Raw genomic sequence first — 18,361 nt, forward strand, 5'->3', positions numbered from 1 at the left:
TAAATATGTGTTTTGTGCCCCTGTTAAGGGTTTAATGCTTCTAGTTTTAGTAAGAGGTCTGTTCTTTTAAACATCTCACTAGTATGAAACTTTTTGCTAACAGCTTTGAATTAGATGGTTAATAAGAAACAAATAAGGGGATAAAACCTTCCCTGTAAGGAAGAGTTACTGCTGACTTGGTTGTGGGAAAAAAAAAAAATACTTGTCACACTTTTGGAAGTTTTCAAAGCCCTGTGTATCCAGCAGCAGTACTAGCAATTAGCTGCAGCTATTTTGTCAGGAAGGATGAATTTGCTGTCCCCAACTAGGGCAGCACCAATTACCACAAGCACTGCAGGTTTTGTCTTGTCAGTTTTACATTCTAATGTAGCCTGTTTTTTGGAACTATTTTTAGAAGAACCCACAGATGAAATGGCAAGATACTTCAGGTAGAGCAGGGCTTAGAAACTGAGTCCTATAACGTCTTTTCTATGTGCTATAATCAGGAAGTTCAAGTGGAGAGGCCAGAAAGTGCCCTGCTGGCAGTGCTGCTTGTTTGGTACATGATGGTCTGGCATATGATGTTGGCCGTCCAAAGGAGCAGCTGAAGCTTCAAGACAAAGACAGGTATGCAATTTCTGTGGTAATACTTCTGTGGGCACTTCAGTCATCTGGCCTGGAAACAACACTCACGGTAACAGATGAGTCTTCTGAAACTTCACATTAATATCTCTTCAGTGTTGAAGCATTAGCAGAAAACTATTCAAAAATACTGTCAGAGCAGTCTGTCAGGCCATAGCAGATCAAATTTTCTACTTTGTTGTGACAGACTCCTTTTTACAGAATTGCAGAACTCTTAGAAGCTGGGGTGATTAGTGCTCTCAACCCACAAGCAGTAGGGTAAGATTTGGTCTGTTCTGCCTACTGTGTGAGGGCCCACAGGCTAAATGCATTTGCCTCACTCTACTCCCTAGGAGTACTTTAAAAATTGGGAATAGGACCAGATGTTGCCTTTCTGTGGTGTGGCTAATCTGAAGCCAGAATGTCACTGCTCTGGGAGCTGTTGCCTTCTGCCTGTTAAACTGCATAGAATAATAATGCATAGCTGGGAAGTTGTGGTGATTGTCCTGTTCTCTCATCCAAGTCATCTTGCTATTTGTCTCTCCCTGTCAGATAATTACTGTGTTTTATTCTCCTTCTCCTGCTTCACCTGATCTAACCCAGTTGCCTTCCTCCTGTCAATTTGCTGAGTTCATTTTGCTGTTAATTCTGAGGGCAGAATGGCAAGAGTTTATATGTAGAGAGGTGATGAAGTACAGGAATGTGGCAAAACCTGAGTGGGTACTGCTTTCAAAAATTGCAAGATTATTTGCCACATCTGCTCTCCAACAGTAGTTTTGAGAGCAAAACTGTGATTATTCTGTGTTCCTGTGATTATCAGCTAAATTCTTGCTACAATATGAATCATGAGGCATTCAGCATAGTCTTAACGTGTAGGGTACCAGTAGATACTATATAAGTAATTTTGCTGGGACTATTTTAATTTTTATTTTTAATTAACTCTTAAGATTAAATGAATGAGGATCTCCCTAGAAGTTGCTTTCAGGAGCAGGGCTACATTAGTATATTCTGTCAGAGTGTCTAGCAAAAATTGAGCATTTCAAGAATATCCCTCTTTTGTAGAGTGTGAAGTCTTAACTGTCTTTCTGGTTTGTTGTTTTCTATTTCTAGGCTTGTATTGAGTTATGAGAGACAATACAAGCATGATGAAGAAAGGCCAGGCTTCTGCCTAGGCCACAGTCCAGCAGTGACAATCACTTTTGTTTGCCCGTCAAAGAGGGGAGAAGAGGTAACTTCAGTGTTCTAGTTTTTGTTAACTGGTTGGTCTTTACATTTGTGTTTTATTATTTATTTTTATTCAGACCTTGGAGGACTTCTCTGAGGCAAACACAATCCAAACTTAGGCCATTTGGTTGCACATCTTTGCTTTTTCCAGCACATTAAGGGAAATTACTTTTAAAAGTGCTATTATTTCTGCTGTCCTTCTCTTAATGTCTGATGCTTTACTTCTGCTTAGACTTGTAATAGTTTGCCACATCAATTATAAGACTTATTTCTGAGAGGCCAAAAACAATGTTTGCACATCTTAAGTAATTTAGAGGTGAACTAGTTGTTCCTGATCTTACAGAAATGTGATACTGTTGCTTTAAAAATTATATTTGAAGTAATTCTATTTAAAATTTAATTTCTGTTTCAGAGTGCAGGTCCCAAACTTACAGCAAAAACAAATTGCCGGTATGAAATAGAGTGGGTTACTGAGTATGCCTGTCACAGGGATTACCTGGAGAGTAAGGACTGTCGTCTGACTAACGAGCAACATGATATCTCCATTGATTTAAGTCCACTTAATCAATTTTCAGGTAAGCTCAGTATTTTTCTTTTGTTTTTGTGTTTTTTTTACTAGCCAGTTTTGCATTTCCTTATTTAGGGACAGAAAGAATGTCCTGTATTGATATTTAGAGCTTTATGTCTGTCCTGATGTGTGTTAAAATACTTTTTTTTATTCATTCAGAGTATGTCACACCATATTCAGCCAAAGATGAGAAAGAGGAGTATTACTATTACTTGAATGTATGTGGGAAAACCACTGCAGGCAACTGCAAGGACAGTACAGGATATATTTCATCTTGCCAAGTAAAACTTTCAAATAACCAGCAAAAAGTGGCAGGAAGATTTGCGAACCAAACCCTAAGGTGTGTAAATGCTCTTTAACCCTGCTAACTGGTCTGATTGGTCTTTGTTTCCTGCTTTGATGCTTCCTTACTTGTCACGTAATCAACAGTTGATACAAAATGAAAGCATTTCTGGTCACTTTTTTTGTTAGAAAAACTGTAACAGTATAGCAGGATAGCATTAGCAAACAGAGCAGCCAGTGAGGTTGGCAGAGGCCCTTGTCTAGACAGGAAGACTTCCACTGACTTTGTTGTCCCAATTGGTGACTGTGCTTCACTGCCCGTTGTCCTCCTCTTTATATGTTTTACATGTAAAACAGTATCAGAAGCAGCTGATTCCCAAGCGGCCTATAGGGACAATAGTTTGCATGAGACTGTAAAGCAGAGATTAATTCATGTGGATATGATCTTCCATTTTGTCTGTGACGGGTTTGTTGCAGTTATCTTCCAGGAAGTATGACTTCCTCTTCTTACAGAAACACAATATACTAGTGGGAATAGATATCCCACCATACCTAGGGGAGCTTTAGAGCATTCTTTAATTTCTATAGAAATTAATGGAAAGTGATCAGAAAAATCAGTGGATGTAAGCCTTCGTTGCTGTAGAAATGTCATTTTTGATGTTGAACTAGCATTTGTTTTCCCTGAGAGTGAGACAATTAATAAATGAACAAGAATGTGACTTCTATTATGCGAAGACCACTGTGTGATTGTCTGACCCCACATTTCTATCTAAAACTGACTTCTTACTCAGATACTCTGATGGAGATCTCACTTTAATTTATCCGAATGGGGATGCATGTAGTTCCGGCTTTCAGAGAATGACTGTCATAAACTTCGAGTGCAATGAAACAGCAGGTGAGTTTAACAAGCTGTGACAGCTTTGCTCAGGGTTTGACTCCCATGCTAGTAGACCGTATGCTCAAATGAATGCTTGCTTTGAGCCACAGCTAAGACAAGAAATAAATATTGTTACATTAAGCAGCAATTTTGATGGCTGGTAGGATGTGCTGTGTAGTAGCGCTGCTAGTCTAAATTTACACTGATTGAGAAGATGGAAGTATAAAAGAGTCTTTTATTCTTTGCCAATGGTAAAAATACAGAAACACAAGTCCTCTGCAGCAAAAGGACTTTTTGTCTTCCTTGCTCATTGCTAGTCCTCAAGTCTCCTTGCCTTTTTCTCCTTCCCCTGCTAGAAACCTCATATTTGTTAATCTATTTCATGTTAAGGTAATGATGGTAGAGGAACTCCAGTATTCACTGGTGAAGTTGACTGCACCTATTTTTTTACTTGGGATACAAAATATGCATGTGTTAAAGAGAAAGAAGATCTCCTTTGCAGAGTTACTGATAAGAGAAAACACTATGATCTGTCACCTCTTATCCGCAGTTCAGGTATGGCAATAAAAACTAGCTTTCGGTTACTTCTACAGTTCTGAGTTTGCATGCCATCTCCAGTGCAATTCTTTAGCTGAACATTAATCAGCTTTTGTTGTTAGTGAATTTCTGGGATGCTGGTATTTTCTTGTCTTATTCCACACAGACTGAGCACCTTAGTGCCCATGTCCGTGATTGCCTTGGTTGCTGCCATCATAGGTTGTTTTAAGTCACAGAATTACAGTTTGGGTTGAGAGGGAACATTAAAGATCATTTAGCCTGACTCCACTGTCGTGGGCAGGCACGCCTTCCACTAGACCAGTTTGCTCAAAGCCCCATCCAGCCTGGCCTTGAACACTTCTAAGGTGGGGGCATCCACCATCTCTCTGGGCAACCTGCGCCAGTCAGGATCCACTGCAGTTCAGCAGCTTCCAACCAGTGGCTTGTGCAAAGGGGATGCCTTTGGGCACATCCAGAAATGGCAGGATTTGGCAGCTATGGCTTCAGGGAACAGATGCAGGTGGGAATCTCAGCTGGTGGGAGAATGGAGCTGAAATCGGGGCTTCTGTATGCTGTGGGATGCTCTGAAGGATAGGTCATCACTCAAATGTGGGGTATCCTATAATAAAAGGCGTTTTGGCATGGAGATTCTGAAACAATTTAGCCAGATGACTTGTTCTTAATGAATGACCCTCTGTATTTCAGAGTCAGCCCAGAACTGGGAAGCCGTGGACAGTAGCTTTTCAGAGGTAGGAAGGAAACATTACTACATCAATGTCTGCCATAAGGTGTTGAAGAGAGGAGGAGCTTTCAGCTGTTCAGACGGTGCTGCTGTTTGCTCTGTAGGTGAGTCAGGGGTTTTTGTTGGTGGTGTTTTTGGAGGTTTTTTTGTTTACTGTTTTTTTAAGCCTCTGAAGGCTTGGTACTTCCTGTGCAAATGGGGTTGGTTGTCCTGAGTGCCTTCATTTATTCGAGGACCCAGAACCATAGGCTTTGCAGCATGGTTTGGCAAGGTAAAATCAAACTCCTAATGATGTTTTCTTGGTAACTAGACAAATGGAAAGTCTTAGTATCTAACAGAAGCTTCACTTCTTTTCAGAGAAACAAAATTTCTGTATTTACTGTTTCTACAGATAAGCAAAACAACAGTAAGAATCTTGGAACATTTGTATCTCCTCCAAAAAAGGTTGGAGAAAATATTCAACTTATATATTCAAATGGAGACAGCTGTCCTTCTAATGAAAAAGAAAAAATCCAAACGGTCATCACTCTAATATGCAGACCAGGTGAGAACATCCACACCCTCCCTGTTCATTGATCTGGTTAAAAGCTGAAGGTCATCTAATAAGCCCAGATATGAGTGCTAAATATTAGCACATGCTATCTCTTTCTATGCCAAAGCTTGAAGCATCAGGGTTTGTTTACTAGGGTGATGGCAATGTAATTGCAGGTATTTTGTTCTGCTTACCTTTTATGCAAGTACTCTTTAAAAACTCCTGAAATAAGATTCTTCCAAACATGATTAAAGTATGCTTAAGTGTTTAAAACTCCACAAATACTTGGAAGCAATACTAAGCACTTTCTTTCTCTAGATTGTCTTCATGGGAAAGAGTAGTTCTGAACTGAGATCAAATACTTAAGCCTTCTTTCCCAATAAATATGGTTTGTATCTAAACTGCATAAGCTTCATAAACAAAATGAAATATTGTTCATATTGATTATAATAGTCTGCTAGTGAATGATCTCCCAGGAAAATAGAAAACCTGTGTTCCTCTACCTCAGCCTGAGGAACTTGAAACTTCCAAGTGTGCTGGCTGTTAAAGCTATTGCTTTGTAGTAAAACAACAGTTTTTTTTATATCGAAGTAGATATTTTTTCAAATATTGTGATAGTTCTCAGGAGCAGATTGAGCCCTGCAACTTTACTTCTGGGGTAAACTTTTACTTTTACTTTGGGGAGGAGGATGCAAAGACTGTGAAAAATATTTTTGGTTCTATTTTTAAAGAAGAGGTACTTTGACAGTCACCTTGGTCTGCTTTTGTGGAGAAATTAGTTTCTCAGGTGTAGAGTCCTAGTTCCTATTGGCAGCTTGGCTGTCTGTATGCATAACACGTTGCTCTTGTGATACCAGGTGACCTAGAAAGTGCTCCAATCTTGATGGCTGAGCGCGAGTGTTCATATGCATTTGAGTGGTATACTGCTGCTGCGTGTGTCCTGTCTAAAACTGAAGGAGATGACTGTCAGGTGTCGGATCCTCAGGCAGGTATGTGTGTCTGTTCAGCAAATCAAAAGGTCATTAGGGATAGAACTTAGGCCACAACAAGTCCTTATGATACCCAAGAGGAAGATGAGTTCAGCCTAATGCTAAACACCCACAGTTTTAAGTACATGCATGTGGAAGATCAGAACAGCATGAGCTTAGTACTCAGGAAAATAGATGTAATGTGTATTTTACTGAGCTCCATGTATAAGAAATCATGCTTTTACTTTGTCCACTTTGTTTCTGGAACAGTAATTACATAGAAGGAGACTTATTCAGGGGGAGTTGAACTAGCTGTGTGACTGACTGAATCAAAACCTAAGAGATACCAGGATAAAATCAAACTGATACTATTTATTCCTTCCTTATTAGGCTTCTCTTTTGATTTATCACCTCTGGCCAAGGCAAAAAGTTCCTATACAGTTACTACTAAGGAGTACTTGTTTTACATAAGTGTCTGTGGCAGTTTGCCTGATAACCTGTGTCACACAAAATCGGCAGCATGCCAAGTAACGCAAGGGTGAGTAACTACGTCTGTTGTCTGTAAGGAAGATCTCTTGTTGCATGATGTGTTGTCTATGTGCAACAATGAACAATTTGCATGTAAAGTAATTACTGGGCTACCTGTAATAGATTCAAGTAATTAGCATATAATTTGCAGTAATTACACTGCCAGCTGTTTCAAGCCAAATGCACATATATGTAATCTTGCTTACAGCTAACTTGTGAGATGGAATGTGCCCATTGCTCTCCCTTTTGTTATCCATAGGGACTGTAAACTCTAGATTAACTGCTGCAGCTGTATTGAGGCAACCCATAATCCAGAGACTGAGTCTCTATTCCAAGAGCTGGCCTAAAGAATGTGAGCTTGCCTGCCTGAGGTGAAGCCCAGAGCTTGGATGTTGTACCATATGGCCTCAGGTTGTGCCAGTGAAGGTTTACATTAGGTAGTAGGAAAAGTGTCTTCCTGGAAATGGTTGTTAAGCATTGAAGCAGGCTACCCAAGGAGGTGGTGGAATTGTCATCCCTGGAGGTGTTCAAAAATTGTGTGAATATGGACTTGAGCACATGGTTCAGTGGTAAAGATTTGGTGGTAGTGGTAAGTTAAAGGTTTGACTTGATCTGGGAGGTCTTTTCCAACCTTAAGAAGAATGTTCTTTAGAGGAAGATGATCAAGCTATGTCTGATAGAGTCAGTGCTAAGTCAGTGAAGAAACACTCCTGAACCAAAGATACCTAGCAGAGAGCTGTTGTACAGTGCTAGGTCGCTGTTGTCCATATGTAATCGGATGAGGCCAGTTTGACCCCAAGATGATGGTGTCTGCAGTTTGATTTCTGCTTTGGGGAACGTGAACTTGATGGTATTGTCACCCTTTTAGAGAAGGGAGTATTTAAGTTTTCTAGATATCTAAGCAATATGTAACTTCCTTTCCTTTTCAATGGAGGACATCTGTTCATGTTTTAAGTTTCCTTTTGGCAGCATTCCTTTTATCCCAGCTCACTGAAGTCTAATCAACCTTATTTATTACACCTTATTATGGTGACTTGTATAAACTTAGTTGGTTTCTGTTTTTAAGACTTCTCTTAGAGACAATTAATTTTGCATTCTGTTCACTCTCAAAACTCACTTTTTCTTTTCTAGTAATGATAAGTCTTGGAGTCTTGGACTGCCCAGTTCCAAACTTTCGTATTATGATGGCCTGATTCAGCTGACCTACAAAGATGGTGCAGCGTACAATAATGAGAATAAAACACAGCGCTCTACCCTTATAACTTTCCTGTGTGATCATGATGCTGGAATAGGTCAGCCTGAGTATCAGGTAAGAAGTTCTATATGAAGAAAGGCAGGATCTCCATCCTAAAATACTGACAATAGCTACTAGGTCAGTACAAGCAGAGTGTTGTGTGTAGAAATAACCAGTATCTACAAAGCAGGCTAAAATAAATAGTTATTTCTCTTGGTATATTTGATTCTTGTTGCAGCCATAAGGCTTTCCATGACCAGTGAACAACAGTAAGCTGTTTACCTGGATCCAGATTCTTACCTCACTCTCCTCTAGTCCCGGGGCCATGTAATTATTAGTGCTATTGATCATCGTGTATTTCTAGCTGGATAAAAAACTGGCTGAGAAGTAACAGATGGTAGCACTGTGTACATAGCAGACAGTGGTTTAACAGAACCAGAGCAGGTTTTTTTGGCAAGAGCATTTTTGGTGACACAGGGAATGACAGACCAACACAGATCAGTTTGAGAAGATATATACCAAAACCAAGGGGAGATACCAAGCTTGACATATAAAGCAGTAACTGTGAGTCACAAAGTTGTCAGTGTGGAAAGCCTCTCTTACCTGTTCTGCTCATTTGTAGAAAGAAGATAACTATACCTACAACTTCAAGTGGTACACTGAATATGCTTGTCCAGAAATTCCCCTGGAATGTGTTGTGACAGATCACAACACCATGGACCAATATGACTTGTCAAGGTAGGAGAGTGACATGTGCAGTGTAACTTAGCTATTCTAGTTTGGTGCTCTGGCAGATAGTTCTGGTTGAAGTTGGTTTCCTGTGTAGACAGTGCCAGAAGCCTCACCTGTTGTGATGGTCTTGATTGCAAGTTTGTTGAAATCCCTCTAGTATGTTGGCTTGCCTCCTAGGATGTAAACTGACTTCTTGGGATGGTTTTGCTTTTAAAAACATATTACCTTGTCAGCTGTGCTTTGTCCCAGGAGTGTTCTTTCTAATTGTAGCACTTAAAAATGAAGGGGAGAAGTTAGTTGGAAATGCCTTAGGGTTTGCTCTATTTCTTGAGATTGAGAAAGGTAGCGTGTACGAAGCATGTATGTTCTTAGAGCAGAACTTTCTCTTTCTGCTCAGATTAGCAAAATCTGAGAAGAGAGGTGAAAACTGGTATGCCATGGATAATTCAAGACCAAGTGAGCGCAAGAAGTACTACATAAATGTCTGTCGGCCCCTGATTGCTGTCCCAGGATGTGACCGGCGAGCGTCTGTCTGTCAGATGGAATATACGCATGTTTCTGTGAGTACCCTTTCCATCCCAACTCGGAGCTGGTTTGCCACATGAGTGAGACTGAAACAGACATGAGTGAAATTAAGACAGCCATGGGAATTCTGACTCCTTGTGCAAAGGGATATTTTGTGTACTATAATGATTGCATAACCATAGCAGAATGGTAGAGCTCCTGTCCACCTCTTCAAAGAACAAAGCTTTAATTTTTACAAGTGTACCAATGTCATGTTTGACATTCATGATTTTTTGCCCTATGTTTCAGAGGTAGACAAACTGCATGAATTGCTGGAGTCTCAGAGAACGCTAGAAATACACATTTCTTTAGGAACAGGTTGTCCTTCTGGATATTTTGTCATGCTTTTAGCTTGTTTTAGATTGAACTGTGGAAGAATTTTGTTTAAAGATACTTTTTTGCACCCCTACCCTCCCTGAGCTTGCTTTGGATCTGAAGAGTAGATGAGGCAGATGTTGCGAAGCAAATGAAAACAAAAAAGGCTGATGGTTGTTATGGGCTTCTACTTCTGTATTACCCTGAAGTATAGCAATTTATCATGGAAGTGATAAGTGATAGCAGCTGACAGGCTGAATTGACCCATTGCCCACTGCCTGACTTCATTGCTGCTCGGAGCTGTAGGGAAAGCTGAACTAGAGGCTCACCAAGCCATCCTAATTCCTTCTATCAAACAGAAGAAGCACCATCCCCCCTTACTGCTAAAGGGGATGTGTTAGTGACTGAAGCCAGTCATTGCCACTGGGGCACTTGAGAGATAATTTTTACTCATTCCCTGTGCTTGCTTGTTTCCAGTACTTGTTGTGCAAGGCTGCTTACTTGTAGAGACACTTTAGGGCTTCATTACTTCACTGCTTGAGATAGTGGAGTAAAAGGTGAGCACATTGGGACAATCTAAAGAGTTGTTAAAAAAATTTGAAAGGGTGGAAGTCTGTAGACAGCTGTTCTGGAGGTGTATTCTTCAGTTTGTTGCTGCAATTGACTTAAGGTCGTTTCTTAAAACTAGGAAACACCAGTTATATTGAAGTGACAATGACTTCAGACTTTGGTAGTAGCACCTACTGTCTTTCTAGTGCTCAGTTTCTGTCAGTGATTTTTAGCCTTAGCTAGGCATGGCAAATCCCTAAAGTCAATGTTGAGAACACCTGGAGGCTTCCATATATTATTGTAAAGAATTCTACAATAAATTCTACCTGCTGCAGAAGACATAGGCCTCCCTAAATTGCTAAGCTATGTAGCCTGGGAGATGCAGATGGGTGTTCTAAGGTACTACAAGCACTTTATTGTACTAAAAATAAAAACAAAAATGAAACCGTACTTGGTTGTGAAGGTTGTCTGTTAAATATGTGACACTTGAATACAGAATGGGTGAGAAATGTAGAGGTATATCTTATACCTTTGTTATCTTCAAAGCTCTCAACCTGTGTAGAAGAGTACTCTAATAGGTATCTTCTTTCTGGTTGTATCTATTTTTTAAAACATTGTTGACATGCTTTGCTTTATTTCTAGGCTTCTTATTCTGAAGTCACCTCTATTAGTAATCTTGGTGTTGCCAGCAAAGAACTAGTAATTGAAAGACCTGGACATGTTTCTCTAACCTATGGAAATGGCTCTGTGTGCATCAATGCTGATGGAAAGACAACTACTTATACCACCACCATCCACTTTGTCTGCTCCAGGGGCACTCTTGTAAGGACAAATGATCTTCCAGTTATTTTATCTTAGTAGGTTTCTTGTCCTATGACATGAAGCCACATGAAGATGTGTAGTGTATAGCAGATTTGTAGCAAGGGAGACTTCTTGAGGGTTTAAAATTGAGATGTAAAACCAAAACTGATTTAGATGCTAGAGAAGCATGAGTATTTTATCATAAACAAGAATTAGATAAAAACTAACAGCCTTGATGAACAATAGTATTTTGGACTAGTCTAATTAGCATGAAAAATACGCAAGTACTTAAAACTGCAAACATTGTGGACATTCTTAAGTGCAAAAATACTGTAACGTGTATCCTCAGCCTTAGGTTCTGCATTCTCCGTAGATTGTTGATTCTAGAATTCTTAAATCTATAGAGCTTTTGGGGCTACAACTCGACATACTGAAGTTTAGATTGAGGGGATCATTAGATTTAAGCTTGTGTAGACTTGTTGTTCCCAGTTTTGTGAATCTGCAGGTCTTACTCTTCACTTTACCCACATGATCTTTAGCCCAAGAGGTGTGGTGAGACATCTGTGGCATGGAGCAGTTAGAAAGTGCTTTGCTTTTGTCTGAAAACACTGACATGAAGTGTACATAATTAATATTTCTGCTATATTGTTACACCACCTAACAGGTTTCTGTTGCTTTACTTTTGCCTTTTTTTAAATTATGGGCTATGTATTATACCCTAAAACTCCTCAAAGCTTAGACTGAGACAGGATCTAGTCATACATGTCTAGATTAAATATTGACTTAAATCTGAGTATTTGCATGTCAGATTCAGTTCTTGGCTAATGCTTGGTCACATGGTAAATGTTTAACTAGACCAAATTTTCAGTGATGACCTTCAAAAAAAATTGGGGAGAGGAAAGTGGGGTGGGAACTGTGTGCCTTTGTAGTGAAGTCTTTTAGAAGAACCTGGCAGTTTCTTGTAAGGGGGAATCTCAAACATGACAAAGTCTTAGCTATTACACTTACTCTGATCTTCCTCTGCAATCTGTTTCCAGAGTAGCAGCCCACGGTTTATAGCTATTCTGGATTGTGTGGCCACTTTCTTGTGGGAAACTGAGGCTGCTTGCCCAATCAAGGAAACAAAAGATGATTCTCAGGTGAGAAAGCAGAATGTAAATTGTATTTGTAGTCTCAATGTACGATCTATTTTTCCTAGCGCTCTTGATTGCTCTGTTTAAATGGCTCTTGAAGAAAACTAGCTAAAGTGAAGTCTCAAGTTGGTCATGATGTAGTCTTGTGATATCTTACTGCTTTATTTTTGAAGTGTTTCTGAAACATCTAACTTCTGACCAAAATATTCATGTGCTTTTTCTTGAGAACAGTTTACATCCTCTTGAATGCTTCATTTAATGTTTCATTCCCTTGCTATGTTGCTAGTAAAACTGAGTTTATATGTACAGATATGTATTGTCCTTGTTTTCTGCAGATCATCAGATGAGACTTCTCTTTCTTCACACTAAACCCTGAGATTAGCTCAGCTGCTTGGAGCATGGTGCTAATAACACCAAGGTTGAGGGTTTGATCCCTGTTCGATCCCCATATGAACCATACATTAAACAGTTGGACTCAATGGTCCTTGTGGGTCTCTTCTAATACAAAATATTCATGTGGGATCTACTCAGTTGCTTATGCTTTACAGGTCTCAACATAAACACATTAGTGTGAAGATAGCGCTCAATTAAAATTTCCTTACTCTTAGCTAATATGATAGATGCCATCTGTTAAATTCCACTTTGATATATTGGTGTGGCTGATGTCAGTGGACAAAAAGAATTGAACAAATGTACAAAAGAATTGAATGAAGCTATTGCCAGAGCTGTGTTCTGGTTGCAGGGTAGGAATAAGTCTAAATCACTGCTTTGGTTCTTGAAACAAGTTAGAGGTAAAATATAAACAGAAGAAATACAAAAGGAGAAAATAATTTTGTTGTATTTTTTTTTTCAGTCCTGCTCTGTGCGAGATCCAAACACTGGCTTTCTGTTCAACCTGCAGCCTTTAGCTTCTGAGGAAGGGTATACTGTTACTGGCAATGGGAAAACATTCTCGGTAAGGATTTTGACTGTACATTATGTTGTTTATGAACACTCCTGCATTTTTTTTCTTGCACAGTGATCTAGTCCAGATTTCAGTCAGTTCTCTTAGGAAGTATGAGTTGGCAGGAAAGCACTGTGGTTGAGGGAAGGAATGAAAGTTAACTTCATTCATCTTAGATGGTCTTGAAAGCATTAAACTTCTGGTTCTTGGAGAACATAAAGTAGCCACACTTTTGAGGCTGCCTTTTTGAGGTGATTTTCCCCTTATGGACTGTGTTGTGTACTACAAATTTATCTGCTAATTCTGAAGAAATTGATGGAAAGCCTAGAAAGGGATTTAGTCTGTCCATATTGGTGTTTTTAATGTAATCTGCATGTGTCACTAATCCTAGGCTTTCACAGATAATACCATACTGGTATGTTTTGGCCAAGAATAAACTTGCTGAACCACATCCTTTACTTCTAGCGGGGAGAATTTGTGGACCCTGTAATCTGAAGATTGAGGATACTTTTACTGTATTATAGTTGAATTATAGTCTGTCATTTCTACACTGCAACTGCAAGACAATTGTGTTGTTTGAACTAGTTCTCTACAAGGGTTTTACTGATGTAGAAATGGCTATGGGGGCCTTGTTTTTCTGATGCAGTTAATACTATGTACATCTATGTGTTTTCAAAACTTCTAGCTAAGCATTTGTGGACAGTTGCCGTATTGTGGTAAAATCAATGGCAAAACAGCTGCTGGGTGTGAAAGAGAAAATCTGACACCTCTGAGGCCGCTGGAATTGGACAAAACCCTTTATCTATCCAGTGAAGGGTTTCTAACTCTTACCTACAGAGGTCCTCTTCGTGTGGAATCAGGTGAGTTCAGGAAATACACAATGTATTGTAAAAACTTAGTGTGAGTGGTCTTCATTCCTTCTTTTGTTCATGTACTGAAGTCTATTTGGCTTGGTATTAATTACTTGAACAAGCTGGCTCATATGGAAATTTTAGGAAGAAATGAAGTTACACAGAATGGTAATGGCTCAGTAATACATGTGCATTTTAAAACTCTAGGAAAGTAACTCAATACACTATAGGGTTTTCTTCTTAGCAGATGAAAAATACTGGTCCTTGCATGGAAAAATGGATAGTCAAATTGGGAAAACAGAATTAACTTGGGTTCTTTTTCTTAGTGAAGTAATAGCTTTTAGCTTCAGTTTCATGGATAATATTCTCTAAAGTTGTTTCATATCTTAAAGGTCAGCTTTCAGTAAGCTTATACTCTCCTGTATAGAATTTTTTGAATTCGTGCTCTAATATTTCATTTGCACCTACCGCATGAATTTAAGTCTCTTTGGAAGATAAAGTGAATGAAAAATATGTATCTAGTTTTTTGATATTAGATGCTCTCCAATTATATTGAAATTGAGCTTTGTAGAAAGGAATATGACATCTTAACAACGAAAGACCTTGGGAAAACTGGGTTTTGGATTCAGGAGCCTCAAATGCTTCGGTATGCTTAATTGCTGGGGTACTATCTCTTATTTTCTCAGTTGTGATGTTTTTGTACATAATATGTAACAGCGATTAAGCTCTTATGTATTTTACTTTGAGAGGTTCTACAATTTTTATTACACTACTAAGCATTTTGCTGACAAATACTACTCCCTGACATAATTCTGTCACTTCTTGAGGACTAAACAGAACTTAACATCTAGTGCTTTGATAAGCTCAATGTTAGTTGTTCTGCAGTCATTACACTGAACTTCTTACAAACAGAACCCCCAAACCCAAAACTTTGTGTGATTCAATTTAAAAGCTGCTGTTACCACTGGTGATATTTTAAAAGGTTTCTGTTTCTTCATATATGTCAAAGAACATAGAGAGCAGAAGTCAATGAAGGTAATTATGTTCTTGTAATGTATCAAGCTGTTTTGGTCTCTTATTAGTAGAGGCAATGGTGGCTGCTGGGCAATTTTTCATAGCTCTCTGATGAAGGCTTGCATATTTACAGCTAAAAGCCCATAAGTAGTGAGGGAGTGTTATACTTGAAGTAGTTATTAATAAGAAACTCTTAGAAAATGTTGAAGTCAAGTATTAGCTCAAACTTAAATTCAAAAACAGAACCATCAGTAGATAAATGTTTGTTTTATAGGAACATCAGACATGTTCAGAGTGACTTTCATTTGTAATGATTCATATCCTGGAGAGCTTAAATTTGTTCGTGAGGAGATAAACACCGTGTTGGACGTCCATGATACTTTTTTTGAGTTTCACACAGCTCTGGCTTGTGTTCCTGCTCCTGTAGATTGTCAAGTTACAGGTAAGTACCTGGAATTTAGATGGGATCTGTCCTGTGTTAGAAGGATTAACTGGACAGCAAACGTCTACTCAGGGGACGGTTTTAAGAATACCTATTGTGAAGACATTTGTGAGACTTAAAGTCTTTGAAGGAGTTGTCAGGTGGGAGAAGAGTTAAGTTGTTTGAAGGAGGCTTAACTTAGAAAAACAGGGGAAGAAGCTAATTTAGAACATTGTGGTATACACAAGAAAGCTGATAATTACTTTGAAAAAATTTAATCATTACTGTGGCTGATGCTGCTTCAGCCCAACTTCGAAGGAAATTAGTTAATTTAGTATTGACATCTGTAAAAATGCACCTGTGAATTGTGGAGAAGTTACATTTGGGAAGTAACTGTCAAGGGAACTATGTTCTGCATTTGGCATGGTGAGGTTTTTGTGGCAACAGTACATTCTCTTAATATATATCTAATGTGATTCTGAAAATTATTTTGAATTGCTTATTCGTCAGTGAAATCGGTATAATTTAAATCCAATTCTGCTGCAAGTATTGAGTTCTCTCAGCTTACTGCATTTCTTCCAGATGCTGCTGGCAATGAGTATGACTTAAGTGACTTGAGCAAAGAGGGTGAGCCATGGGTTGCTATAGACACTTCAAAGGAAGCAAAAAAGCGAACATTCTTCCTGAATGTCTGCAAGCCCTTGCCCTACGTGACTGGGTGTCCTGGTAAGCCAAGTGGCAAGCGCTTAACTTGTGTTTTGTGGTGCAAGACCTTATAGTCAGGATGATGTCCCTGGGTGTTTTGGTAAGATTTATTGACTCCTGTCCATTTAATCACAGAAATAGCATAGACTTATGTGACGTATATCAGAAGTATTAATAAACAGACTTTTGCAGACCGAGAGCAGTCTCTTAATGCTTATCAGGACTCTTGCATTGAGATGTATATTAATGCATTTGAGAAAATTGCATTGAGGGTAGTATTTGCCAGGATGTGTGAGTTTATTGTTATTTTTTAAAGAAGATAGGATATAAAGGGTCATAGTTTAACCCCAGCCAGTAATCGGCCTCATGCAGTTACTTGCTCACTTATCCACCAGCAGAATCGGGGTGAAAATCAGAAAGGTGAAGGTGAGAATTTGTGCTTTGCCCATTAAATTGTCGTTACCTGAAACCATATGCTGGACATACAAGCAAAGCAAAACAAGGCATTAATTCTCTGCTTCCCATGGGCAGGCAGGTGTTCAGCCATCTCCAGGAGGGCGGGGCTGCATCACGTGTAACAGTGACTTGGGAATACAAACACCATAATTGTAAATGTCCCTCCTTCCTCCTTCTCCCCACTTTATATACTGAGCATGATGTCATATGGTCTGAAATATCCCTATGGTCAGTTTGGCTCACCTGCCCCTGCTATGTTGCCTCCCAGTGTCCTGTGCATCCCCAGCTTCCCTTGCCATGTGAACTATCACAGGAGAAGCAGAAAAGGCCTTGGCTCTGTGTAAGCCCTGCTCAGCAATAACAAAAAATCTCTATATTATCAACCCTGTGTTCAGCACAAATCCAAAACACAGCCCCATACTCACCACTGTGAATAAAATTAACTCTACTCAGCTGAAACTAGTACAGAAAGTCAAATGTTGTTGAAGCCTCCTAACTGAATGAAGCCAGAATGAGAAGCTTATGCCATGTCTTACTCTATTTATAACCAGTTTAATGTATTTAACTGTACAGTAGTCTTTTATGAGTCTGTGGAATCAGATAAATTAGTGTAATTAAAAAGATTTGAGTATGGAGGAGTAACTTGTTTATTTCTCAAAGGCTTTAAGTACACAGTGTTTCTGTGTTGATGAATACGTATGTGTTGTGTTCTGCTTCAGGAGTTTGAGACAGTTTACTTCAAAGCTCTCTTAAAGCTACCCTGTTATGTTACTTTGCAATCAATTTAACCGAAGTTGTCAAAGAACCAAAACCCAGTTCTCTTCCTGTAGGTGGTGCCATAGGATCTTGTGTGAAATACACTGATAAAAGCAAAAACCTTGGAGTCATTCAGATAAACCCCCAGGCTGCTACTGATGGGTCGTTAAGTGTTATCTACTTGAATGGTGACACATGCAAAAATAATCAGCGCTATTCTACACGTATAATCTTCCAGTGTGATCAAACAACGGTAATTCTCTGTTCTACTTGCCATTAATGCGGATTTTAGTGCTTGTACCAAAACAGACCATGTTTGCTCCTCTTAAAAGGGAGAGGCTGGTTCTGCAAAGTAAAATCTTACATACTTTTTCCTTGTCTTTTTTCTTGAAAAAGCAGTCTGTTTTACTGAACCTGTAGAACACAATTGTGAGATATCATGGAATCCTACTAGCCACCAAAAGTAGCTCTTTGCTGAACATGAATATTGAAATTTGATAGTGGAGACTTTAAACTGTGCAACAGCAGTAAAAAAAAAAAAAAGCCATGTGTGTATGTTCTGAGACTTACAGTGTAATTACTAGTAAGCCTCCTTCATATGGCTCTTTTCTGTAGGGATCACCAGTGTTGGAGCAAGAGAATGACTGTGAGTTTGTCTTTGTTTGGAGGACTTTGGCAGCATGTCCTGTTCACAAAGCAGAAGGTAAGTAGTTGAGATTTAAAATATCAGTCAAATTGTACAAGCAATAAATACTTGAATGAAACTGTTGGTTTCTTGCCCTGTGAATCTTTATGTAAAAGCATTCACTTGTGGAGGAATGTCTGTTCTGAGCTTTTAGCATTAGATAGGATTTGTAGTTAGCTTAAAGTATGAGTTGGGATGACAGACAAATTTACTTGCCTATCTAGGGAAAGAAGATGTAGTATGATACTTTATCAAAACAGCATTATTACTCTCTTGTTAAATCACAGATAGACTTGCTAATAAATATTAAAGCATCAGGTTTCATGAGAACAGAGTTGATTCTG

At 39.0% G+C, this 18,361-nt stretch overlaps 1 protein-coding gene across 1 annotated transcript in view; it reads left to right on the plus strand.

Moving 5' to 3' along the window:
* IGF2R (insulin like growth factor 2 receptor) overlaps positions 1-18,361 on the plus strand; it is a 54,315-nt gene that overhangs the window by 16,062 nt on the left and 19,892 nt on the right. Inside the window, exons 6-26 of the mRNA XM_021540643.3 lie at positions 486-606; positions 1,711-1,828; positions 2,237-2,399; positions 2,552-2,732; positions 3,466-3,569; positions 3,942-4,106; positions 4,794-4,934; positions 5,222-5,374; positions 6,220-6,351; positions 6,721-6,868; positions 7,990-8,167; positions 8,715-8,830; positions 9,222-9,384; positions 10,895-11,074; positions 12,091-12,192; positions 13,040-13,141; positions 13,815-13,989; positions 15,269-15,436; positions 15,998-16,141; positions 17,407-17,585; positions 17,948-18,035. Of these exons, the coding sequence (XP_021396318.2) occupies positions 486-606; positions 1,711-1,828; positions 2,237-2,399; positions 2,552-2,732; positions 3,466-3,569; positions 3,942-4,106; positions 4,794-4,934; positions 5,222-5,374; positions 6,220-6,351; positions 6,721-6,868; positions 7,990-8,167; positions 8,715-8,830; positions 9,222-9,384; positions 10,895-11,074; positions 12,091-12,192; positions 13,040-13,141; positions 13,815-13,989; positions 15,269-15,436; positions 15,998-16,141; positions 17,407-17,585; positions 17,948-18,035 (3,021 nt within the window). The remainder of the gene's footprint in view (positions 1-485; positions 607-1,710; positions 1,829-2,236; positions 2,400-2,551; positions 2,733-3,465; positions 3,570-3,941; positions 4,107-4,793; positions 4,935-5,221; positions 5,375-6,219; positions 6,352-6,720; positions 6,869-7,989; positions 8,168-8,714; positions 8,831-9,221; positions 9,385-10,894; positions 11,075-12,090; positions 12,193-13,039; positions 13,142-13,814; positions 13,990-15,268; positions 15,437-15,997; positions 16,142-17,406; positions 17,586-17,947; positions 18,036-18,361) is intronic.

Source organism: Lonchura striata, chromosome 3, assembly GCF_046129695.1.
Source record: "Lonchura striata isolate bLonStr1 chromosome 3, bLonStr1.mat, whole genome shotgun sequence".
Taxonomy (NCBI): Eukaryota; Metazoa; Chordata; class Aves; order Passeriformes; family Estrildidae; genus Lonchura; species Lonchura striata.